Here is a 25431-nt window from a genome sequence, read left to right on the forward strand (position 1 = left end):
TTGCTGCCATCTAATGCTTGAGTAAGGGATTACTACATCAACGCACAAGCCCTTACTGTGCTATAGTAGGTTTTTTTTATTATTTTTTTTATTTTAAACAGTTTAAAACTGATTTGTGAGATTTTTCTTGTGGTGAGCAAAATGTTGGACAATTAAAATAATTTATCAATTAAATATTATCGTTAAAATTAAATTAAATTATGATGTGTGGATTGCCGTTGGATAGACCCAAGAAAGTCAAGACATTCTGAGGGGCAACTGGCCAAAATACTTGTATTTCTGTAATAAATACATTTAAAATCGCTGGAAGCTGTTTGCCCAAATTTTAATTTTATAAAGTTTGAATGATCACGTTTGCTTCATTCCTTGTTTTAAATTTAAAGGAAGCATTTATCAGTCTCTGCATCTCAGCAGGTGTTGATGCTGTAAATATCCTGGAGTGCTTCCTCTCTCTGAAATCTTTCAAGTCTCCTGCATGATGTGTTACTATATTTTGTTTCTGACAGGTGTGTGTGTGTGTGTGTGTGTGCGCATTCTCACTGAAGAGTCTCTGTATACTGAAGGAGGAGGAGCCCTTTTCAGTGCTGATGTTCTATTGATATATTTGGAGAAAATCATACATGCCTCCTCTGATTTGTCACTGAAGTTGTTTGATGTTTTCCTCTGTTGTCTCTAATAAGGTAATAAAGAGTGTCATTGGCAGGTGCAGGTCTCTCTCTCCCTCACTTTTTTTAGGGTGTTGACAAAACCCAGTTTCTTCTGTGTTTTTTGAGAGAGAGAGAATAGGAGAAACTCGAAACTGTGTTCTCAGCTGAGAACGATGAGGAGTCTAATGCTTATGTTTCTGATTAAACTCATCACTGCTGGTAGGTACTTTTAGTCGTGGAGGAAAATAATCTGTTCAAACATTTTTCTGCAGTTACTTATATGAAGCCTCAGCTTAATTCTGTCAAACTTCCAAATGTTATGCGTTTATTAATATATTTATTAGAGCTTTATGGTATTATGTTTCTTCCTGTTTCCCCCCCTATATCATCAGTTTTCCAGTCATGTTAATTGTATCTTTCTCTCCGTCTCTTATTTATCTGTTTTGCAATTAGACAGTGTGAATGTGAGGTTGGTTGGTGGTCACAGTCGCTGTGCTGGTAGAGTGGAGGTTCTTCATAGAGGTCAGTGGGGAACAGTATGTGGCGATTACTGGGATTTGGCTGATGCTGCAGTGGTGTGTAGAGAGCTGGACTGTGGAGAACCTGTAGATGCTCTGGGTGATGCTCATTTTGGATCAGGATCAGAACGAGTCTGGATGAAATATGTTGCATGCACTGGATCAGAGTCCACACTGAAGAACTGTGGGTCATCAGGGTGGGGTAAAAACACCTGTGACTATAATGAGGGTGCTGGAGTCATCTGCTCAAGTAAACTGCTCCCTAAGACCTTTTTTCAGACACATGTCTGGATGTTGAGGTTTATAGCTAATTTGCATGGAATAATTAATCAATCTTTACAGAAATATTTTTATGCAGTGTTAGCACATGTAACTTTACTTTAATTAATTAATTAATTATGCTGGAAATAATGAATGTCAGTTGTTAAGGGTTCACTGGTTTTTATTTCAGTAGTCCGTTTCCAAATGCAAATGGCAGATTTAGACCAACTCCAGACCTTTTACCTGCTTAATTGATGTAGAAATAAAGAAGGAAAATAATATAATATAATAATATAGTAAAGGAAGGAATAAAATATAATATATAATAAATATAATAAAATATCACCAGAGCAAATACATATGGGTTCACCACAAGGTGCAAACAAGGCCAGATTGGATTTTGCCAAAAAACATCTAAAAAAAATCCAGACCACTTCTGGAAAAGCATTCTTTGGATGGCTGAAATTAAGATGAACCTATGGAAGCCCGTTTTCCGCCAATGAATAAAAAATAAAACAAGGTAATTGCGACTTTTTATCTCACAATTCTGACTTTTTTTTCTCGCAATTCGGAGATATAAACTCGCAATTCTGACTTTTTTTTCTCAGAATTCTGACTTTTTATCTCGCAATTCTGACTTTTTTTTTCTCGCAATTCTGACTTTTTTTTCTCGCAATTGCGAGTTTATATCTCACGACTTTCTCGCACCATAGCAAACCACTCTCCGTGTAAGACTTTGCAGTGCTTTGTTCAATTTGCTATAGATGAACTATATATTGAACTAGATGAATGTTGTGTCCGAATATGATTTTTGAACAAACATAAAAATGACTCATTATTCTTTATTTCTGTGTTTTGCGCTCGTGTTGGACAATACCATTAGCCTACCGCCGGGCTTTCAGACACAACATCCTTCATTTCTTTATAGTTCTGAGTTTGAGGCAGCTTCTATCGCGTTATTTTAATAACAGCTGTCAAGTAAAGAGCGTATTATTGTAACACGAGAGTGGATATGAATGCACAGGTGGATTTCCTTCACTCTCGCACGCCGCTTTCACCTCTATGCTCTTGCTAAATTATCTTATCTCCTGTATTTAATGTTGTAAGATATCGACCAAGCAAGACATCCCCGATGAAAATTATAAATAAATTAAGGATTCATTGTTTTTAAATAAGTTTATTATTATTATTATTATTTGGTCAATTATATATGAAGAGTTCAGATGCAAAAAAATGCCATCTGAAATTAAATTAGCATTTTTCGTTTATGTTCAGTTATTTCACTTTAATAACAATGAAAAGAACTTGTACCTGAGAAAAATGCTCATTTTAGAAGAAAATTTCAGATGGTAGGCTAGAGGCTTTTGCATCTGAACTCTTCATATAGGCTAGCCTATATAATATACGTGCTTCTGTGATTAAATTATCATTGCTATAGACAATAATAATGTAAGTTGGTCTCGTTCTGGTTGCAGTTCTGGCTGTAAACTAGGTAGTGTAAAATCTAAGAAGCATATTCAGGAAAACGTTTATGAAAATGTCTAAACACAGGAAGCCTATATTCCAGATAAATGTTAAATGTTAAATTATAAATTCAGGGGTGCAAAATTCAGTTGCTTGAGGACCACAGCCCTGCTGAATTTAGTTCCAACCCTGCTCAAAAACACTGTTGTTTTTTTTGTTTGTTTTTTTATTCAGATTTATAGCTGAATGTATTTGGGTTGATGCTAAACTTTGCAGTATAAATGAAGTATGAATGAAGTATTATGCTCTTGAAGGACAGTCGGATTCTGCTGTACCAGCACATAAAGGGATTTCTGGAAATAAAGCTGCTGATGAGCTATCAATAATAGTGTTACAATAATACACTCTTTACTTGACAGCTGTTATTAAAATAACGCGATAGAAGCTGCCTCAAACTCAGAACTATAAAGAAATGAAGGATGTTGTGTCTGAAAGCCCGGCGGTAGGCTAATGGTATACTGTCCAACACGAGCGCAAAACACAGAAATAAAGAATAAAGAGTCATTTTTATGTTTGTTCAAAAATCATATTCGGACGCAACATCATCTAGTCAATATATAGTTCATCTATAGCAAATTGAACAAAGCACTGCAAAGCCTTACACGGAGAGTGGTTTGCTATGGTGCGAGAAAGTCAGAATTGTGAGATAAAAAGTCGCAATTACCTTGTTTTATTTTTTATTCATTGGCGGAAACGGGCTTCCTAACTGTCTGCCCAGATTCAGCCAAATGGAGGAAAGTTGGGTGGCGCTTCATAGGACAAATGGATGGTGACCCAAAACATACAGCAAAAGCAACCCAGGAGTTTTTGAAGGTAAAAAAGTGGAATATTCTGCAACGGCCAAGTCAATCTCCTGATTTCAACCCAACTGATCATGCATTTTACTTGCTGAAGACAAACCTAAAGGCAGAAAACCCCACAAACAAACAACAGCTGAAGTCAGCTGCAGTAAAGGCCTGGCAAAGCATCACAAAGGAAGAAACCCAGTCTCTGGTGATGTCCCTGAGTTACAGACTTAAGGCAGTCATTGCTTGCAAAGGATTCTCAACAATATAACTGGCTAATGCAACACTCAAAATGGCAGCAACTGCACAAGTGAAAAATGTAGTTAATCAGTTATTTAATTAGCTATATTTCTGTATAATAATTCCTATGATTGACTATTGTTAAATCTCTGATAATGCAAAAATAATCCAAAAAGAAACAAAAAATGCAATAGTTTAATGAAGCTAGAACAGTTAAATTTGCAGCTTTAGCATATTTTTGGCATACTTCAAACTAATTGGACTGAATATCATTACATCATCATCATCATCTACTTCTTAAATCCACAAAAAATGTTTACATATATTTTATTTTCATTTATAAAATGTAAGAAATTTGGTTTACAAAGAGCCCATTTCTTGTGTATTACTAACAAACTATATAATAACCTTGAGGCTAACATACTAAAAGTCACAAAACTTCCATTTTGATTTTATGGGGATAATAAGATGAAAATATCTAACTATTTACCTCTCAAAACGTGGGGCCCCAAGCAATTACTATGCCGGCCCTGTAGCTGCATATGTCTACATAAGTCTACATAAACAGTATTATAAATATAGGAAATTGACCATATAGATTTTGTTAACATGTTTGATAAATGTCCCCCTTTGTGTTCTTCCAGAAGTCAGGCTGGTTGGAGGTTCTCGCTGCTCTGGGAGGTTAGAGATACTTCATGATCAGTCGTGGATGTCAGTGTGTGACGCTGCCTTTGACCAGCAGGATGCAGAGGTTGTGTGTAGAGAGCTGGACTGTGGGGCTCCTGTACAGGTGCTGGGAGCAGCTGCTTTTGACAAAGGAGACACTCAGATGTGGACACAAGAGATTCAGTGCAGAGGAAATGAGTCTCAGATTCACCTCTGTCCAACATCACCATCACATCAAAACAACTGTTCAAATGGCAACAATGCTAGACTTGTGTGTGCAGGTTGGGGCAAATTTTCAGATTCAAATCAAGTTTTTTGTTTTTTTGACCCTCGGTGTGTGAATACTTTATCTCCTCCTTTCTTTCTTTCTTTCTTTCTTTCTTTCTTTCTTTCTTTCTTTCTTTCTTTCTCGGTGCCTCTTAATCTTTTATTCTCTTTGTTCAATATACAGACCATGTAAATGTGAGGCTGGTTGGTGGTCACAGTCGCTGTGCTGGTAGAGTGGAGGTTCTTTATAGAGGTCAGTGGGGAACAGTGTGTGGTGATTTCTGGCATATGGCTGATGCTGCAGTGGTGTGTAGAGAGCTGGACTGTGGAGAACCTGTAGATGCTCTGGGTGATGCTCATTTTGGACCAGGATCAGGACCAGTGTGGGTGAGTTATGTCATGTGTACTGGATCAGAGTCTACACTGAAGAACTGTGAGTCAGCAGGTTGGAGTGAAAAAAACTGTGATCATACTGGAGATGCTGGAGTCATTTGCTCAGGTGAGCTGTTCCAAACCTCTGAAATTTCATTCATGATGAGTCACCTGCATTTATTAATTCATTCGTTCATTCATTTGTTCGTACATTTGTTCATTCATTCATTTATTCTGTTTTTACAAAATATTTTTTAAATTACAAGATAAGTATCAGTGTTATGTTTGTATTTTTTCCTCGTTAAGGCACCAGGCTGGTTGGAGGTTCTCGCTGCTCTGGGAGGTTAGAGATACTTCATGATCAGACGTGGATGTCTGTGTGTGACGCTGCCTTTGACCAACAGGATGCAGAGGTTGTGTGTAGAGAGCTGGACTGTGGGGCTCCTGTACAGGTGCTGGGAGCAGCTGCTTTTGGGAAAGGAGACGCTCAGATGTGGACACAAGAGATTCAGTGCAGAGGAAATGAGTCTCAGATTCACTTCTGTCCAACATCACATGAAAACAACTGCTCACATAAATTCAGTGTTGAGCTAGTGTGTGAAGGTTTGAGCTAATTTTCTTTCAGATTGAAATCTCTGGATTTAGAATTATAGAAACATGTTAATTTTCTTCTCACTCTTTCTTTGGCTCTTTTTCTCAATATGTCTTGGTCTCTGTTTTCAATATACAGCACGTGTGAATGTGAGGTTGGTGGATGGTAATAATCGCTGTGCTGGTAGAGTGGAGGTTCTTCATAGAGGTCAGTGGGGAAGAGTGTATGATCTTGGTTGGGATATGGCTGATGCTGCAGTGGTGTGTAGAGAGCTGGACTGTGGAGAACCTATAGATGCTTTAAATGATGCTCAGTTTGGACCAGGATCAGGATCAATCTGGATGAACTATATCAGGTGTATTGGATCCGAGTCTACACTGAAGAACTGTGGATCAAAAGGTTGGGGTAAAAATGACAGAGATCATTCCGTTGATGCTGGAATCATCTGCTCAGGTAAACTGTCCCAAACCTCCATTTATTATTACTGTACAACACTGATTAATCAAATTTTTATGAATTCGTATAAAAAATGCATTTATCTACATCTTACAAGTGAGGATTATCACAACCAAATTCTCACAAGAGCCAACAATATTTGCAGTACACAATGCCAAGTTTCAAGTATGAGCTAGATTAGTACACAAGAAGCAGAAGTGAAGTGCACAAAAGTCATGACATGATTTAAATAATATATTATGTAATATAATAATAATATGTTGTTAAATAAAATGCCCATAAATTTCATGAGAAATCACTTCTCTTTGTTACATAAGTATTTTTTATAACCTATTTTCCTCTTACTTGTTCAGATGTCAGACTATTTGATGGGTCTCGCTGCTCTGGGAGGTTAGAGATACTTCATGATCAGACGTGGATGTCAGTGTGTGATGCTGCCTTTGACCAGCAGGATGCAGAGGTTGTGTGTAGAGAGCTGGACTGTGGGGCTCCTGTACAGGTGCTGGGAGCAGCTGCTTTTGGCAAAGGAGACGCTCAGATGTGGACACAAGAGATTCAGTGCAGAGGAAATGAATCTCAGATTCATATGTGTCCAACACAATCGTCACACAAGCACAACTGTCCACATGAATACAGTGCTGGACTTGTATGTGCAGGTTGGTACTAATTTTCTCTTCAGATTCTTTTATCTCATTTTCTTTCTCTTTCTTCATCACTGTCTGTTCATCTCTCATTGTCTCTGTTCAATATTCAGACAGTGTAAATGTGAGGTTGGTTGGTGGTCGCAGTCTCTGTTCTGGTACAGTGCAAGTTCTTCATAGAGGTCAATGGGGAAGAGTATGTGATTTTTATTGGGATATGGCTGATGCTGCAGTGGTGTGTAGAGAGCTGGACTGTGGAGAACCCGTAGATGCTCTGGGTGGTGCTTATTTTGGACCAGGATCAGGTCCAGTCTGGATGAATTCTGTCAGGTGCACTGGATCAGAGTTCACACTGAAGAACTGTAGATCACTAGGATGGTCTAATTCACACTGTGGTCCCTACAATGATGCTGGGGTCATCTGCTCAGGTGAAAGAGCCTGATCTACAACAAACTAATATTTTATTTTTGACTAATTTGATGTCATATAACACTTTGCAGTAAATGATTAAGGGCAAAAACAATCATTGTATTTTAGGCAAATAATTGTTATGAGTTTTAAACAAACACATAAAATTGCATTTTTTGCTGTTTATTCATAAAACAGATCATAAACATTCCAGACTTATTGATGGACCTCACCTGTGCTCTGGCAGATTAGAGATGATTCATGGGAACACGTGGCACACAGTGTGTGACGCTGCCTTTGACCAGCAGGATGCAGAGGTTGTGTGTAGAGAGCTGGGCTGTGGGGCTCCTGTACAGGTGCTGGGAGCAGCTGCTTTTGGCAAAGGAGACACTCAGATGTGGACACAAGAGATTCAGTGCAGAGGAAATGAGTCTCAAATATACTTCTGTCCACATCTATCCTCAAGGAAGAACAACTGTTCCCATAACAAGGATGTGGGAGTGATATGTTTTGGTTGAGTATAAATATTTGGCATCTTTTTAACTGTATACAGTGCTTTCCACACATATTGGGTTCCTTTGCAAATATGACCAAACAAAATATATATAAAAAAAAAATTGCATTTATTTTAAATGAATGACAAACTAGATAAACTGCATAAATAAATAAATACAGCCAACTTTGCTCAGAAATAGTAGTACCAATATTAGTGGAGAATGCTGTATACAAAACACAGTGTTACATAATACTCACATATTTATGGACAGCAAGTTTTACTGCTCCATTCACTTGCCTCTAGTTTTGCACTTTAAATAATCAGGCAGTTCTTTATTCAGGTTATACTGGGTTCAAACTGCTAAACGGTTCAGACTCTTGTTCTGGAAGAGTGGAGCTTCAGTTCATCAAAGAGTGGGGCACAGTGTGTGATGCATGCTGGGATATGAGAGCTGCCAGTGTCCTCTGTAGACAGCTGAATTGTGGGATTGCTGTGTCTGTTGTGGGATCAGACTGGTTTGGAGAGGGAAGTGGTGAAATCTGGGCTGATGTGTTTGATTGTGACGGGAATGAAACAAAACTCTCAGAATGTTCCATCTCTTCATGGAGTCGAGCTGAATGTTCTCATAGACGAGATGTTGGAGTCATCTGCTCTGGTAAACATATTCAATCAAGAGAGTCATGAATGTTAATGTAATGCTAAATGTTAAATAAAATAATAATAGCAATGTTTGTTTTTGTTGTTTTTCACTGTAACCTCAACAAAATATATTAGCCCCCAGTAAAAATGGGTGTTCACGTTATTTTATCTAACCTCTATATATTAGGCATAAACATTTTCAGTATGCTCTAACTACAAATCTTTTTTTCTATCAGTTTAATAAAACCACATCTTTCACTCAGATTCCTCTCTGTCTCTTCATGATGGTCGGGTGCGGTTGTCTGGAGAGAGACAGTGTGAGGGGGAGCTGGAAGTTTTCATCCATCAGGTCTGGAGGAGAGTTCTGCTGAACTCCTGGAGTCTCACTGAATCCTCTGTGGTCTGCAGACAGCTGGGCTGTGGCTCTGTGCTCAACTTCTATGGCTCCTCTTCATCCAGTCCTGAACACAGTCATGAGTGTGTGACGGGCTTCCAGTGCTCTGGGAGTGAAGCTCATCTGGGGAACTGCAGCTCTCCACAAACTCTCAACTGCAGCTCCACACAACAGCTGTCAATCACCTGCCTTGGTGAGAAGAACAACATCTGGGCATATTCTTCAGTTGTTTATTGTCAATAATGTGTTTTTCTTTCTCTGAATATCAGGTCGCGGGTCCATCAGACTGGTGGGTTCTGGGGGAGACTGTGCAGGGAGGCTGGAGGTTTTTCACAGCGGTTCATGGGGGACAGTGTGTGATGACTCCTGGGATATTAAAGATGCCCATGTGGTGTGCAGACAGCTGCAGTGTGGAGTGGCCCTCAGTAACCAGCAGGTACCAGCCTGGTTTGGTCCTGGTTCTGGACCCATATGGCTGGATGAGGTGGAGTGTGAGGGGAATGAGACGTCCCTGTGGAGCTGCTCTTCTCCAGGCTGGGGAAAACATGACTGTAATCACAAGGAGGATGTAGGAGTCGTGTGCTCAGGTAAACATACTATATAATAAAATTAAACTTCAAATGAATACAACGAAAACCAACAATATGGGATTTTAAAATATGCTTTTTTTTCATGGCCATCTAGAGTTCAAAGAGATCAGGTTAACTGAGGGCTGTGAAGGGAATGTGGAGGTTTTCTACAATGGATCCTGGGGAAATGTGTGCTGGAACCAGATGGACAGTGACACAGCGAGTCTGATCTGTCAAGAGCTGAACTGTGGAAAATCTGGTGTTTTGTCTGAATCTACACGAAGAGTGGAATCAGCGCGTAACTGGCTGGATAAAGTTACATGTCGACCACATGATTCAAGTCTATGGCAGTGTCCATCTTCACCCTTGGGACAGAATGACTGTGATAGGGATAAAGTGGCCAAAATCACCTGCTCAGGTAAGACTTATACATTTTCTGTCATTAAAAAACAGTAGTGGTCCTTTAACATTCATAAGTATATAAAGAAATTGCATATTTACTGTAGTAAGATATTCAATTATCTTGTCCAGAAAATGAGAGTCATGAGTCCCCACGAAGCTATTTGACATGCTCCACAGTTCCCTACCAGAGACAGTGTTCAGGTTGGTTTATCTGATGGAGAATCATAATAGCCGTATGTAATGTATGTATGTACTTTTGTTCTGAGGGCACTAAGAGGATTTAATCCAAATACACATTCATAGGTGCCACTATTCTGACAGCACTCTGTTGTCTCCTTGTCATTGATGTGTATATTTTAGAGCATCTAGCTCTCAGACTGAGTGGAGGTAAGGGCCGGTGCTCTGGGAGGCTGGAGGTGTATCATAACGCTGTGTGGGGCTCAGTCTGTGATGATCAGTGGGACATCAGCGATGCTCAGGTGGTCTGCAGGCAGCTGGGTTGTGGAGCAGCACTGAGGGCTGATGGGAATTCAGTCTTTGGTGCTGGTGAAGGTGTTGTGTGGCTGAACAGAGTCGAGTGCAGAGGGAATGAGATTCACCTGTGGGACTGTCCTCTCTCCCTGAAAAACCACACTGACTGCTCCCACAAAGAGCACGCTGGACTCACCTGTGCAGGTCATAGAAAAACACTGAGGAATAATAATCATTTGATAATTTTAGAGCTAATAATATTTTTGAATTCAAGACTATCATGATTTTAAATGTGTTTTCACAGATTTGCCAGATTTGTCAGTGTCCACTACTCCTGCTACAACAACATCAGCTTCTCCTCCAGTTTCTCCTCCAGTGCGCTCAACATCAGTCTCTCCACAAACTTCTCCAGCAGCGTATCTCTCTCCAGTGCTTCTGATTCTCCTGGGAGTTGTGCTCCTACTGCTCTTAGTGCCACTGCTTATACTGATTCAGCAGAACAGAGTGATGAGGAGAGGTAGGAGAGATCCAGAGACTGTCATATTGTGTCTTATTCAGTGTGTGATCAGTCATGTGTTGTGAACTGACAGCAGGTTTGTCTGTCTACACTCACAGCTCTCTCTAAGAGGAGACACAGGACGACGACTGAGGCCGTTTATGAGGAGATTCAGCACAGACACAATCACTTCACTCAGAGGGGTGAGCAACTGACATAGTTTCTGATGTGTTGAGATCAACAGGGTTTCACTTTATTCAGAGTGGTGAGTGGAGTAAATCACATTGATTCATTTGTGCCCTTACCAGTTAACCATAATTTTATAATAGTAAAAGTTTTTTTTAAAAGCGTTTTTTGCCAGATTGATTGCCATTTGTATCAGTTTTACTACAAATATCATAGTTGAACTGTGGTTGGTATAGCAAATCCATGATTAATTTGTGGTTACCATGGTTTAACTACAATAACCATGGTTCATTTTTGTAAGGATGTGACTTTTTGAAATAATATAGTGTTATATGTTCCAGAGGTTTGTGATTGTAAACATATTTCTGTGGTTCTGCTTCCCCATAACAGGAAGTGTCTTTTCTGAAGAACAGCACTCTGGGTACGAAGATGCTGATGAGTTTCTTTCAGGTTAGAAGAGCATACAGAAATGTGAAAATAATTGAAAACATTCACCTCAGGTCTGCATTATTTTCTAATAATTAAACTGACACAAGACATTGTTCAGATGATGTTTTTCAAGACATTCGTCAGGTTTTTGTCCTTAAAACGCTCTTGTGTGTAGGACTTATTTCTTACGCTTCTTATCCCACGCTTCTGTTGCTAATTCCAAAACATAATTTTAGAGCTGTAACGGAGGCTTGAGCCATTAATAGCATAGTAGACTATGAGGCAAGTCTCTTTCTCCCATCCATAAGTAATAGGAGTGCACCATCTTGGTTTATCTAAAGTCTTTGGTAATGCAGTTAAGACATGCCTGGAATTGCAGTATCCACCTTTTTTCTACACCCCATGAAGCTTTGCACAAATAACTTACCATGACTGTAAACAATCAGTGAAACCTTAGCATTAGCAAAAACTGCGAGTAGCTTCCCCCAGTAACTTTAAGAGCACAAGAATTCTTTGATTACTGGCGATTTATTGATTGGTTCATAACCAACCGACTTGAGATGCCGTGAGAACTAAATACACAAATGTAGAATAAAAACAAAGAATATAAAAATAAAATACATACATAAGTTGTCTTTACAAGCATTCCAAACAAAGTTAAGGTCACCTAATAACTTAAGTACAATATTTATACAGATATTTCCCTTTCACACAGTAACATCAGTTACAACAACCACATGTAATACAAGTGAAACTTACTTCACTGGCTGCTTGTTACTAAAGGAAGAGCTTTAAACTCGCTTCTGATGTTCCCTTTAACTCACGATGAGTAGAATAAACGTTAAACACATTTTAATTCGTCTTAATTTTAGCTCGCTATCTTTGACTCGCCATCTTAAATTAACCTTTTTTTCTCTTCTACTTCCGTTTTTTTGGCGCGTTGCATTCTTTGTGCATATCGCCACCTACCTTTGCTATGAAGTCATGATTTATTTATAATCAGTTTTTCCTTGTTTTTGCTCTTGCCTCTTTCTCACATCCATCCATATATTATAGGCTATATAATTATTTGATGCTCCATCCCATTCCATCTCCCAAAGTCCCACCTGGCGCTGCGTGTTCAGCTCCTCCAGATTGGACCCTAAAATCTGGAATAGACCAGAGTTTATTCTATATCCTTATTCTATGTTAAATCCTTTAACTTAATCTAGTAGTATATATGTATTCTATTAGTATTGTGTATCCTACTCTATCTCTATTAAAATCACAAGCTAACAAATATGCCAAATCCTTATTTACCTTCCCTTATTTACCTTCCTCATCCTAGTAATTATGGCCTCTTCTTTTCCATTTCTACCACTTATACTTTTCTTAGTATCTACCATTTTTTTTATATTACATAAATGCACCCCTTATTATCTGTATTCCATTTTTCCTGTCACTCTTTAATAATATTTTCCTTAATAATAGATTTAACTTTACCTTTAGGAACATTAAAATCTATGTCTTCCCTTTTTAAAGCATTTCTTGCTAATTCATCAGCAGATTCATTACCAGCGACTCCTACATGCGCCTGCACCCAGCAGAATCCAACTACCACTCCTTTCCTTTGTATTTGCCATAATAATGAAAATATTTCACACATCAGACCTTCTCTAGAAGAATGATGAGTAAATAATGATATTAAAACAGAAGCGGAGTCAGAGCATATCACTACTCTGTCTGGTTTTACCTCCTCTACCCATGTTAATCCTATTATAATAGCCATTCAACAGTATATATATTGACAATTTAGATGCAAACATGTACATCCATCTTGGTCATATTATTGTAGCACAGTTTGTGCTGAATACAAAAAAAAATACATGTTGGTTAATCATTTAGATAGTTTTAGACTCTGGAATATACACTCCTATTCCTGTAATCCTTGTTCTTGGGTCTTTATATCCTTCTCTTCTACTTACTATGCGCCTTTTCATAATAAAAAAGTAAAAAACACTTAAAATAATTAAATACAAACTGACTTCTCGGCAGTTACACTGGGTACAATGAGTTGACATCAATAATAATTAAAAAATAAATTTAAAGGTATTAACATATTACTTTCAATATACCACGAAAAACACAAAAAGCTGGATTATTTCTGCAAGAATATCATGCTCGTGTTAAATGTCACTGTAGTAGCCTAATACATACATTTCAGGTGATCTGATAGGATTAGAAGTGAAAAGGAGAGACGATTATGTTTACATTTTAAAGCATGTGAAAAAAACCTGGAAAGAGACATGAATATTTGGGGAGAAAAACAAGAGATTCTTAGTGCATTCCAGTAAATTAATCATGGTATATACTGTAGCCTATTGCAGGGGTGTCAAACTCAGGGTCCAACCCTGCTCCAACATGCAAACCATATAGTTTTCAATTAAGCCTGAAGGACTTGATTAGCTGGATTAGGTGTGTTTAATTAGGGTTGCATCTAAACTCTGCAGAACCCCGGCCCTCCAGAAACTGAGTTTGACAGCCCTGGCCTATTGTAAATTAAATCAGGAGGTCAGACCACAAATGTGCAGTAGTGTTTTTTATTTATTTTATAATTTTTTTTCTTCCCATGTAGTTACAGCAGAATACAAAGGAAAAATGAAAATAATGAGGAAAAGACTACAGCAGACTGAAAAGTGCTCTTCTCATAGATATTCTTGTTATAGCATATCACATTAAAATACCAAGTGTTATGAACATGAAAAAAGTCTGAAAATTGAACATGAAATAAAACTTACAACTCAAACAGTGAAACTGACAGATAAGGATTGTTTTTAGTACAACTTTTTTAATTTAAAATGATTTGTTTCAGTCTTTTAGTATAGAATGTCCCCAAACTGGAAGTGCATCCCATAATTTAAAACACATTATAGGCTTGCTAGGAAAAAGATGGATAATTATCTGTAAATGGAGCACACTGTCCATTGTTATTTTAAAGGTTAATTTTTATTTAAATTGTTTTCCCCCAGAAACTGCAGTAGGAGTCACACCTTACTATAATGATGTCACCACAGGTCCAACAGGTCAATGAATTTGTAACTTGATCATAGGATTTCACTTACTGAGCCTGTGAACAGTAAAATCAAGTTTTTCTGACCCCTCTCTTGTTTTTGCTTTTAACTCATTTAAAGAGCAACAAGTCACACCAGAGAACTATGATGGTATAATCACCGTTGGACTAACACATCATAGTAGAGGTTTATTTCTTTAATTATTTCTTTATTTGAATATGCATGTATGCTTATTTTTATGGGTATTTTATTTCTATTATAATTTCTAAATTATGTGTCTTTTGATTGTCACATTTGACTTTTTTTTATTTTTGTTGCAGGTGACATATCAGAAAGCTATGATGATGTTGTCGTCATAAGACAGCTCTCCAATAATAAAGCAGGTGTGAGTTTCTTATTTACTACTTTTGTATTAAAATAGACTGGTACAGTGTTTTTCTTTTCTTTTACTATAGTTCATTATAGTGTTATATAAATTATACAGACTTAGTTTTTATATTGTATATTGTAATATATTAGTGTATTTTGAAGTGCAGTGTGAGATTTTGCTTGTGTAATTAATGACTGACACGTTTATATCAGAGGGAGATCTGGAGGAGTATGATGATGTGATGAATGTCAGTGAAGATGTTCAAGACCCGTCTGGTAGGTTACTGTGACCTGCTTTACCTCACACTGATTACATTGTGTAGTTTTCATAACTAAAAATTATAATGCAATGCAAATATTTCTTCTTGTTTTCTAACAGCAGACTATGATATTTGAGGGAGGAGTCAGGAAAACTGGGGGGGACTGTTTAAGTCAGTGACTACACCCACTGCCTCACATCATCTTACAGCTTTTAGCTGCTCTGCACTTAAAAGTGTTGAATTTACCTAATGTTGAATGTACCAACACAATTGCATTTAGCCAAAGTTTACTGTTACAATTACTAGACATTAGAAAACATGGACATCAATTCAAAACAAATATAGAACAAATTAATTAAAATGACAGGGTGTTTAACATGTTCTTTTGTATTTTCACATTTATGTGATCAGTTTAAAAAGCTGAAGGTGTCCCGGTCAAAAGCACCTGCAGAACAAAATGACCAGCATGCTTTTTGCTCTATGAAAACAGTTATATTCTTTTGAAAGAAAAGATTATTGCACACTGCTATGTATTGTAAATGTGTTTATCTTGAGTGCATTTAGCAAAAAAATAAAAATGATTCTCTCTTTTCTGATATTTAGAGTTTCTTCAAATATTTAAAATTTTATTTAGACAACAATAATGAATGATGACATGTTCAGATTTTTTTTCTTTATTAAAGCTGCAATGTGGAACATTTGCCTTTTTACCGCCATATCAGTTTTTTTACATAAACTTGTAAGTTATCAGAACATATAATGATCAGGGAAAAAACATGGTTATATCTCAAGACATTTACAGTAAAGTTTTTTTGCTTGTTTATAAGTCTGATGGATGAAATTAGAGAGTTAAATTCAACTAAGAAAAAGTTGAGATACAAATTGAGGAAAAATAACTTTTACCATTTTCTTGCTTGTGAATAAAGAATTTTGCATACAAATAAAATAAAACATTTAGAACATGTTTTCAGGTTTCATAATAACAAATAGCATCTTTGAAGTCAGGACTGAATCAAATATGTAGGGTTAAAAATGTAAGAACTTAAATCACCCCAAAATTTCTTGGTTATGCTAAATAAATACATACATAAATGGGCAGCTGTTTCTTCCAAAAGACCGCAAAATGAGCAAGTCTCATCAATATCAGAGCATTTTTGGAGTTAACAGAGTAGATTTTATAATAAACTTCCTTAACTTTGTTGGATATACAAAACTGGTCAAAGTCGCTGTGCTGGTAGATGACTGGGATATGATTGATGCTGCAGTGATGTGTAGAGAACTGGACTGTGGACAACCTGATTCAAGTTTTTTTCAAGCTGGACCTGGATCAGGAACAGTCTGGGTAGATGATGCTATGTGTACTGGATCTGAGTCCACACTGAAAAAGTGTGGATCAGTCACATGGGGTTTTAATGGTTTGTGTCATAGGAAGAGTGCTGGAGTCATCTGCTCAGGTAACCTCAAAACTTCAAAACTCTTGGGGCAGTCGTGACCTAATGGTTAGAGAGTCGGACTTGTAACCCAAAGGTTGCGGCAGGAATTGTAGGTGGGGTAGTGAATGTACAGTGCTCTCTTCCACCCTCAATACCCCAACTGCTCCCCAGGCAATGGGCAGCATAAACACGGTGTGTGTTCACGGTGTGAGTGTTCACTGCTGTGTGTGTGCACTTAGGATGGGTTAAATGCAGAGCACAAATTCCGAGTTTGGGTAACCATACTTGGCCACATGTCACGTCACTCTCTTTCGCAGCGCGTGCACACCTCTCTCTCTCTGCATATGCTAAACACAGATATGTTGCTTCTCTAATTTTACCTGCAAGTATAGCCGAAATCACAGCACAGCTATTGTCTTTATCTTATGTGTAACATAATCTTATGATAGCCTATTTGATTTTATCAAACGATGGCTGGATTATAAATCAGGATTTTTGTGGAAGGGAGAGCTGGTTATGTAATCTTAATGGGTCGTGTTTCAGTCACTATTTCATATTCATTCTGTTGTCTGACAACAGAAACAGTCAAATATATTAATGAAAACAGTTTTATTGAGAATTTAGCTGCATCAAAATACAGTATGTGGGCACATAGAGGCAAACAAATGTAATAATAAATAATAAATGTACATTTTGCATGCTCAGAAGAAGTGAGCTACCCTGTCATGCAAATAATGTAAACAGGTTTGTGTAAGTAAGTTGCTCAATGTAAAGAAAGAGAAGTAATAGGAACCTGGTATTTCTATGTTCTGTTTTTCATGTGTCTAACAGACATGAACAGGTTCTTTGAAAAACATCTATGACCTATGAAACAGGTCTACTCTTCATGCTCTGTTAACTATGGTTTCACTAATAATAAACATATATTGCATAAAGCATCCATATTTGTCAATGCCCATGTTGATTAGAGTATTAAAAACTTGAAAAGCATTAATTTAAGGTACATTTAGAACAGATAAAAATGTGCGATTAAGGTGCGATTATTCGCGAGTTAACTCATGACAGTCATGCAATTAATCACGATTAAATATTTTAATCGATTGACTAATGATAACTAAGTTATCATTAGCATAGCCAGAAATGTTAAAGTGGGTGGGCCTACATAAAACTGGGTGGGCTAAGTGTCTAGCATATAAAAACTGCATGTCAAATTGCCAACAAAAAATACAGCACCAAGGTTCGTTACACAGTACTTCTAAAGCATGCATTAACATTAGTAATTTCTCATATTAATGTTAATTTCAAAATTTAGGAAATTATTAAAATTCAAAGTTGTATCTGTTAACATTTGCCTGAGCTGGTTAAAAAAGATGAATAAACACGGTAACAAATGTATTGCTAATGTTAGTTAATGCATTAACGAACGCTAACTAAAGGAAGTTTATTGAAAAGCATTGCATCAGTTCAGGGCTGGACTGGCCCTGGCATTTTGGCCCAGACCGGCCCACTACATACGATCAAAATACTACCCATCTTTGCACGCTCTTGATTATGTAGATCAGCTCCTATTCCATAAAAGCACTAAAGCCATATAATAATAGGTAGGAAACAGTGAGAGTTGACACATTAAAAACTTCTAAAAAGTGTAATTTATTAATATAATAAAACTATAATCCACACGGATGAATCCTAAAACTATAGGCCTATATAGTTATGACATCCTGTATATGTGCCTGTGTGTTTGAGGGAGAAAGGAAAGAGACATGATAACTTGTTGATCAGATGATCACTGTTTCACTGTTTAAACTTAGTCAAATGTGTAAACTCCTTGGATGAACATTTAAAAGCATAAGAAGGCATCCTGTGTGTGTGTGTGTGTGTGTGTGTGCGTGCACTGCAGTGGTGTATAAAGTACCTGAAAGCCATAGTAAAGTAAATGTACAGGTATCTTACCAAAAAATGACTTTGGTAGAAGTTGAAGTCTTCGTTTAGAATATTACTTGAGTAAAAGTCTTAAAGTTTGTGATATTTATTGATATTTAAACGTACTTAAGTATTGAAAGTAAAAGTACAAGTAAATGCAAAATGGAAAAGAAGCAAATATATATATATATATAAATATTCATACAGCTTTAGTAGCAAGATTGTGTTCAGTTTTAACTGTTTCTTCCATTTTGTATTTAGAATAGGAAGAACTTCATCCAGTACTTGGTGTCTTTCATTCCAACATAAGAAAACATTTCTGGAATCTGCATCTGAAATAGCATTAAGATGTATTTACACAGTTTAATGTATCTCAGAGGAGACATGGATGCATTTAAACTGCAGTTACAGATGCATAAATAGGCCTAATGTTGTGTTTTTAAAATAAAACATTGAATACTGATATACGAAATAATTGAAAACATGAAAAGAAAAGTTAAATTAAAACCGCTAGGTGACAGCAAAAACTTTGGTGACAGAACGTGACCATTAATGAGTGAGTCATTGAGATTCAACCGATTCATTCAAACGGCTGATTAATTCAGGAACAGAGCATTTGACTGTGTTAATGAGTGAATCACTGAATCCTTTATTCAATCGATTCGTTCAAAAAGCAGATTCATTCAATAAGTACACCGTCCCTTGCTCGGAGACGCAAAACAGTGCTGTGATCTTTGTTTGGAACTATTTTCTTTGGCAAAATTGAGCAAAAACAAGCAATAAGTCTAAAACGTAAGTCACTTATTGCTTTACTGAACTTGTATGAAATGATTATTAAATGTGTTCATGCTGATATCTGCAGAAAAACGGTACCCTTTGTGTGATATAGATTATATAGATATAGATAGAAGTTAACGATAAAGATATAGAAGTTAACTATATTATATAAATATAAAAAACATACAGAAGCATTTTTCCATCAACAATTTAGAATGCCTGGAATTTTGAGTTTTAATACATTAATAAATCAAGTGCGTGCACTCTGTGTGCGATTTGATGATATAGCCTACTTGATAATGTCAGATCACACATCATTAATTTACAACAACACTTACCCTATTATTTACGGTGGCTGAGAGAGCTCAATGCGCTGCAACTTCAGAAAACACATGCAAATAGAAAAAACACCAGCAAATCAAGAAAACATCTTCATCATTTTGACAGCACATGCGCTGCAAATCCTCACAACACATGCAAATTAAGAAACGCTGCAAATCCTCACAACACATGAAAATTAAGAAACGCTGCAAATGCTCACAACACATGAAAATTAAGAAACGCTGCAAATGCTCACAACACATGCAAATTAAGAAACGCTGCAAATCCTCACAACACATGAAAATTAAGAAACGCTGCAAATGCTCACGCTGCAAATCCTCACAACACATGAAAATTAAGAAACGCTGCAAATCCTCACAACACATGCAAATTAAGAAACGCTGCAAATCCTCACAACACATGAAAATTAAGAAACGCTGCAAATGCTCACAACACATGAAAATTAAGAAACGCTGCAAATGCTCACAACACATGCAAATTAAGAAACGCTGCAAATCCTCACAACACATAAAAATTAAGAAACGCTGCAAATGCTCACAACACATGCAAATTAAGAAACGCTGCAAATCCTCACAACACATGAAAATTAAGAAACGCTGCAAATGCTCACAACACATGCAAATTAAGAAACGCTGCAAATCCTCACAAAAATGCGCTGCATGGACCACAATGGAAATGTTTCAAGGGGACCCAAAAAAGTGATAGACCAGCTGGGATTTGCTTATTGTGCAGTGGCTATTGGTTGAGTTGTTGGTAAACTGAAAGGTGAGTGTTTTTTGTTGTTGTTGTTGTTATTGTCTTTTGGATATTATTAGATTATTAATGATAAATTACACGATTAACGTTATTATATAAAATGGCTAACTTAAATATAATTAAAATAATAAATATAATTTCAAGGTTAATGAAAATAAATTCGCAATGCTTCATTAATTGTTAAAACCAGGTCAAAATAAAAATGTCAGTAAGAATAATATTTTAAAATTTATTCAGGCCCTTTTAGTAGGCTAATGAAAGAAAGGACATTTGCATGTGTTGTGAGGATTTGCAACGTTTCTTAATTTGCATGTGTTGTGAGGATTTGCAGCGTTTCTTAATTTGCATGTGTTGTGAGCATTTGCAGCGTTTCTTAATTTGCATGTGTTGTGAGGATTTGCAGCGTTTCTTAATTTGCATGTGTTGTGAGCATTTGCAGCGTTTCTTAATTTGCATGTGTTGTGAGGATTTGCAGCGTCTCTTAATTTGCATGTGTTTTGAGCATTTGCAGCGTTTCTTAATTTGCATGTGTTGTGAGCATTTGCAGCACATGTGCTGTCAAAATGATGATGTTTTCTTGATTTGCTGGTGTTTTTTCTATTTGCATGTGTTTTCTGAAGTTGCAGCGCGTTGAGCTCTCTCGGCCACCGTAATTATTGCAGAAGATATACTGTATATCACACACCCCAGACTCGACTTTGAGTGGAAAATCAATCATCCGCGATGTATCAGAGTAAATGTATACGTTTTAGTTAGGAAATGTAATGGAGTAAAAGTTGGCTGAAATATAAAAACTCAAGTAGGCTACAGATACTTCCAAAAAATACTTAAGTAGGCTACTGTAACAAAGTACTGTATTATTACTTTGTTACAATACACCACTGTGTGTGTGTGTGTGTGTGAGAGAGAGAGCGAGAGAGCCCAAAAGGGGAGTTGTTTAAAGATGTGATTGGGGGTCAGCCCAATGTCAATTAAGAAAATAACCAATGGGCTGCTGATTAAATGTCTCATGGGCCGGTCTGTCTGGGGGAAAAAAAATCCTAAACGACTTTTTTTGACAAATACATTAAACAGCCGCAAAGACCACAGCGCCCTAAACTATTTAGGCAGAAAAAACTATAGGCTGCTAAGAGTTTTATGGGCCGATCAGACAAATATGGTATGAGAAGATGTATAGGCCCGGCCCAAAAAGTACGTCGGCCCAGCGGGAAAATGCCCGGTCTTCCAGATGGCCAGTCCGCCCCTGCTCACCATGCAGGTGTTTGTACCTTAGAGGGCCAAGCAGTTCCTTTCAAAATATTTAATGTAGTTAAATTATGTAGTTAAATATTTGTAATGTTGTTAAATATTTAACATAGTGAAATAATTCACTAACACTTAAATTACACAGAAAAGCAAGCAGGTGCATTTGGCATGGCAGCAAATACAAATAATTAATAACCGATTCCTTAGCTAAATCTTGCGTTTGGACCAGGCTCAGTTGCAGAATCACATCACTCTGTGCTTCTGAAATTATTATCTTCATCTATATAGTGTAGTTAGCTATCTCTGTGTCGTACGTGGTCGCTTGTCAAGCATGGAAAAATAAGTAAAAAAAAAAATCTGAATATATTATCGCATATATAAAATGCATTGTAAAATAATTTGACGCTTTCCAAAGCAGAAGATACACTGGATTGTTTGCCAAATCCATTTCGTTATGCTATTATTACGAAGAAAACCGATCCTAGACCAGGAGTTATGGGCAGTTTTTCCATCTAAAAGCAATCAGTTAGACTATTTTACACTATGAGTTAGACCCACTCATATTTTAGAGTAGTCAGCAGAACAGAGTGATGAGGAGAGGTAGGAGAGATCCAGAGACTGTCATATTGTGTCTTATTCAGTGTGTGATCAGTCATGTGTTGTGAACTGACAGCAGGTTTATCTGTCTACACTCACAGCTCTCTCTAAGAGGAGACACAGGACGACGACTGAGGCCGTTTATGAGGAGATTCAGCACAAGCCGACTAATAGACACAGTCTCCTCACTCAGAGAGGTGAGTAAATTTTATAGTGTCTGATTTGTCATTATCAGCAGGCTAATCACATAATTTAGAGGGTTGAGCCAGAATCTCATATAATACCATTAATAAGAGAATCTGTCAGACAGTTGATGCGCATCTATTATTAGGCCTCCTATTACACCACCTGCTTCAAACCACAAAATTCCTAACAAAAAACCACAGAGCTGCAGGTGTGTGTGTGTGTGTGTGTGTGTGTGTGTGTGTGTGTGTGTGTGTGCGCGTGCGTGCATCTATCTCTGAATTCTTTCACAGATCTTGTATATTCTTGTCTTGTAAACTGGTCACATAATTTATTACCTAATTAAAATGATAATGGCCGGCAAGAGCATTTTTCTTTTCTAAAACTATTTTGTTTTGATGTTAAAGAGAGGGTGAATGAAATCACGGGGGAATACTATGATGATGTCATCACTGATGGACTGAATCCAGATCGTGAGACAGGTGCAGTTCTGTACTGGAGTTTCTGTATCTCCTGTTCTATAGTCTATATGTTAAAAATTACCTGTAAGAATATATTAAGAAAATATACAGGTTTGTTTTGAGTGTAATGGTATCTGTTAAATCTGTTATGTTAAATTAGTAGAAGACACACCTGGGAGCTATGATGATGTTATCACTAGCGGACAGAACTCTGGTATTAAAAGGGCCTTTATTTTTATTATTATTTTTGAAGTGCATTATTTAACACAGTCAGTTTAAAGTAATTCTCACAACCAAGAAAATGTAAAGTTTGTTCTATCTGTATGTCTATTTGTGTGTAGTGGACACACCTGAGAATTATGATGATGTCATCATTAATGGACAAGACTCTCAAGGTGTAACAGGTGAGGCACACACAACCAGATTGTTTCTGTGATAAATTGAACATGCATCTCTACCATCGATGAATCATCATGGCTTTATCAGGTTTAATCTAATAGTCTCAGACAGTCATGAGGAGAAAGTGATCAATCACACAAGCTGTGTTACAATGTGAGGTCTTGTTTCACTCGTGTATCAGAGGGAGATCAGGAGGAGTATGATGATGTGAAGAATAGCAGTGAAGATCAGAGGAACCTTTTGGGTAAGTTTTTGTCTCCTTTTTAATCTTTATTAGATTAGCATTTGCTGATTTAAATGGCTTTAACATGATATAGTTACATGATATATTTAACATTTAACATTATATATTTGCTTTTGTTTTTTAACAACAGACTATGATGATGTGGGGGAGGAATCAAAATTAGGGCGGGACTTTATGACTTAAAGGCCACACCCACTGCTTCGGTTCATGAAATCACAATGTTATGCTAGAGTTGAGTTTAAATGATCTTACAGCTACTTCAGGTTTCTCAATGAGTTCTTATTGATGGGTTAAATTGCTTTAGTACTATTTCTATGATCCTCTTTTTGTTTTTCTGTAACACACTTTTTAAAGGTCATTAAAACAATGACACACACACATAATAACTACATAAAGTAATGCTAATAATGTATTTCTTCTAGCAAATGTCATTGATTCCGTGCCTTATTCCTCACTTGAAGTTGTTGCCATTTCCCTGTTCTGTTTTATATAATTAAAACAAATAAATCAGATGCTTATTTAACATTTTCTCCTAATCCTTATTCATTTATGATTATTAGAGAATGAAAATATTATAACCAACCTCAAACAGGATACTGGCCAACTTTAGTAATAGTTCTGTTATGGACAGTAAAGGCCCTTAAGACTATAAAAGAAAAGTACACAAACAAATACACACACACACACACACACACACACACACAGGAGAGATGCTGGTTTGTATTCTACTGATAGCTCTGGATTAATTTTAGTGATGAGAAGTATTTTTCCTGTCCTGTACAAATGCATAAAGCTAAACATGTTAAAATGTTCTCTTAATTTATCGTTGATAAATCAAAGGTTTGTCACCAACAGTAGAACTTAAATTCTCCCATCACTCAGCCGATTATGTTTATTGTGAAACATTACAGTATGTTGCTTTTTTTTCTCAAAACATTTTACCTCAATTTTCTGTTTGAGCAGAAAAAAATGAATATGAGAAATAACTTGACAGTTTCTCTTCCAGTAAGCGTTCAACATTGCTCTCGCCTCCTGTACTAGTGACACAAGCACACGACGCTTAACATCTGGTTTCTACAATAAGTGTTTTACTGCCATCTGTTGGAAGACTAACGCATTGCAGGAAGAAATATGTAGCGTCTTTCCTGTCATTAGAATGAATGAGTTTTACTACCATCTTGTGGGTGAGTAACGCATTGCTACGTTTGACGCATATGGCCATGGCTGCTCATTTCTGTGTGCCTTAGTTACTGCCACAGTAAATTAAACCTTTTTGATTAGTTTAAAACTGATTTGTGATCTGGTGTGTGATTAATGACTCGTGTATTAACAAGTATAATCATCATCATCATCATCATCATCACCATCACCATAAAATAAAAAGAAAAGAAACCCTGGTAAAATTGTTAACAGGGCTGTATTTTTTTTAATTAAAATAAAATAATTAATTATTAATTATTTAATAATCGTTCAGTAATTTTAAATATATTTTTATTAAATGGACTTGACATAATATATATTTGACAAAATATCAATAAATATACATTTGAATGTATTTTTGTACAGTAGCCTATGTGTTATAATGTTTGAAGTGAGCAGTTATCAGTCTCTGTATCTCAGCAGGTGTTGATGCTGTAAATATCCAGGAGTGCTTCCTCTCTCTGAAATCTTTAATGTCTCCTGTATGTGTGACTATTTTTGCCTACGGCAGGAGTGTGTGTGTGTCTCTATATGGAGGAGGAGGAGTCCTTTTCAGCACTGACGTTCTTTTGATATATATGGTAAAAATGAGAAATGCCTCCTCTGATTTGTCACTGAAGTTGTTTGATGATTTCCTCTGTTCTGTCTAATAAGGTAATGATGAACTTGATTGGAAAGTTTTAGGGCTCTTCTCTTTAGGAGGCTCTTTAGAGGAGAAACTTCTGAGCTGATG

At 36.8% G+C, this 25431-nt stretch overlaps 2 protein-coding genes across 2 annotated transcripts; both read left to right on the forward strand.

Annotated features, from left to right (window-relative positions):
• Positions 1-820: 820 nt before the first annotated feature.
• On the forward strand, positions 821-25429 carry LOC306859029 (antigen WC1.1-like; the record flags this gene model as incomplete). The annotated part of the gene is made up of 21 exons (XM_079399838.1): positions 821-866; positions 1101-1265; positions 7239-7397; positions 7576-7890; positions 8214-8528; positions 8776-9099; positions 9176-9493; positions 9591-9893; positions 10007-10078; positions 10238-10552; positions 10662-10865; positions 10964-11047; positions 11421-11480; positions 14830-14892; positions 15092-15154; positions 22313-22408; positions 22802-22876; positions 23016-23069; positions 23197-23259; positions 23436-23498; positions 25353-25429. The coding sequence occupies 21 exons, from the start codon at positions 821-823 to the stop codon at positions 25427-25429; spliced, it is 3234 nt and encodes a 1077-aa protein (XP_079255964.1).
• On the forward strand, positions 4596-7091 carry LOC306858492 (antigen WC1.1-like; the record flags this gene model as incomplete). Its single annotated transcript, XM_079399058.1, has 7 exons — positions 4596-4656; positions 5093-5407; positions 5587-5877; positions 6011-6325; positions 6682-6718; positions 6828-6984; positions 7083-7091. 7 exons carry the CDS (start codon positions 4596-4598, stop codon positions 7089-7091), a joined length of 1185 nt encoding a protein of 394 aa, XP_079255184.1.
• Positions 25430-25431: the final 2 nt, after the last annotated feature.

This window comes from Barbus barbus (assembly GCF_936440315.1).
Source record: "Barbus barbus genome assembly, chromosome: 39".
NCBI classification, from domain to species: domain Eukaryota; kingdom Metazoa; phylum Chordata; class Actinopteri; order Cypriniformes; family Cyprinidae; genus Barbus; species Barbus barbus.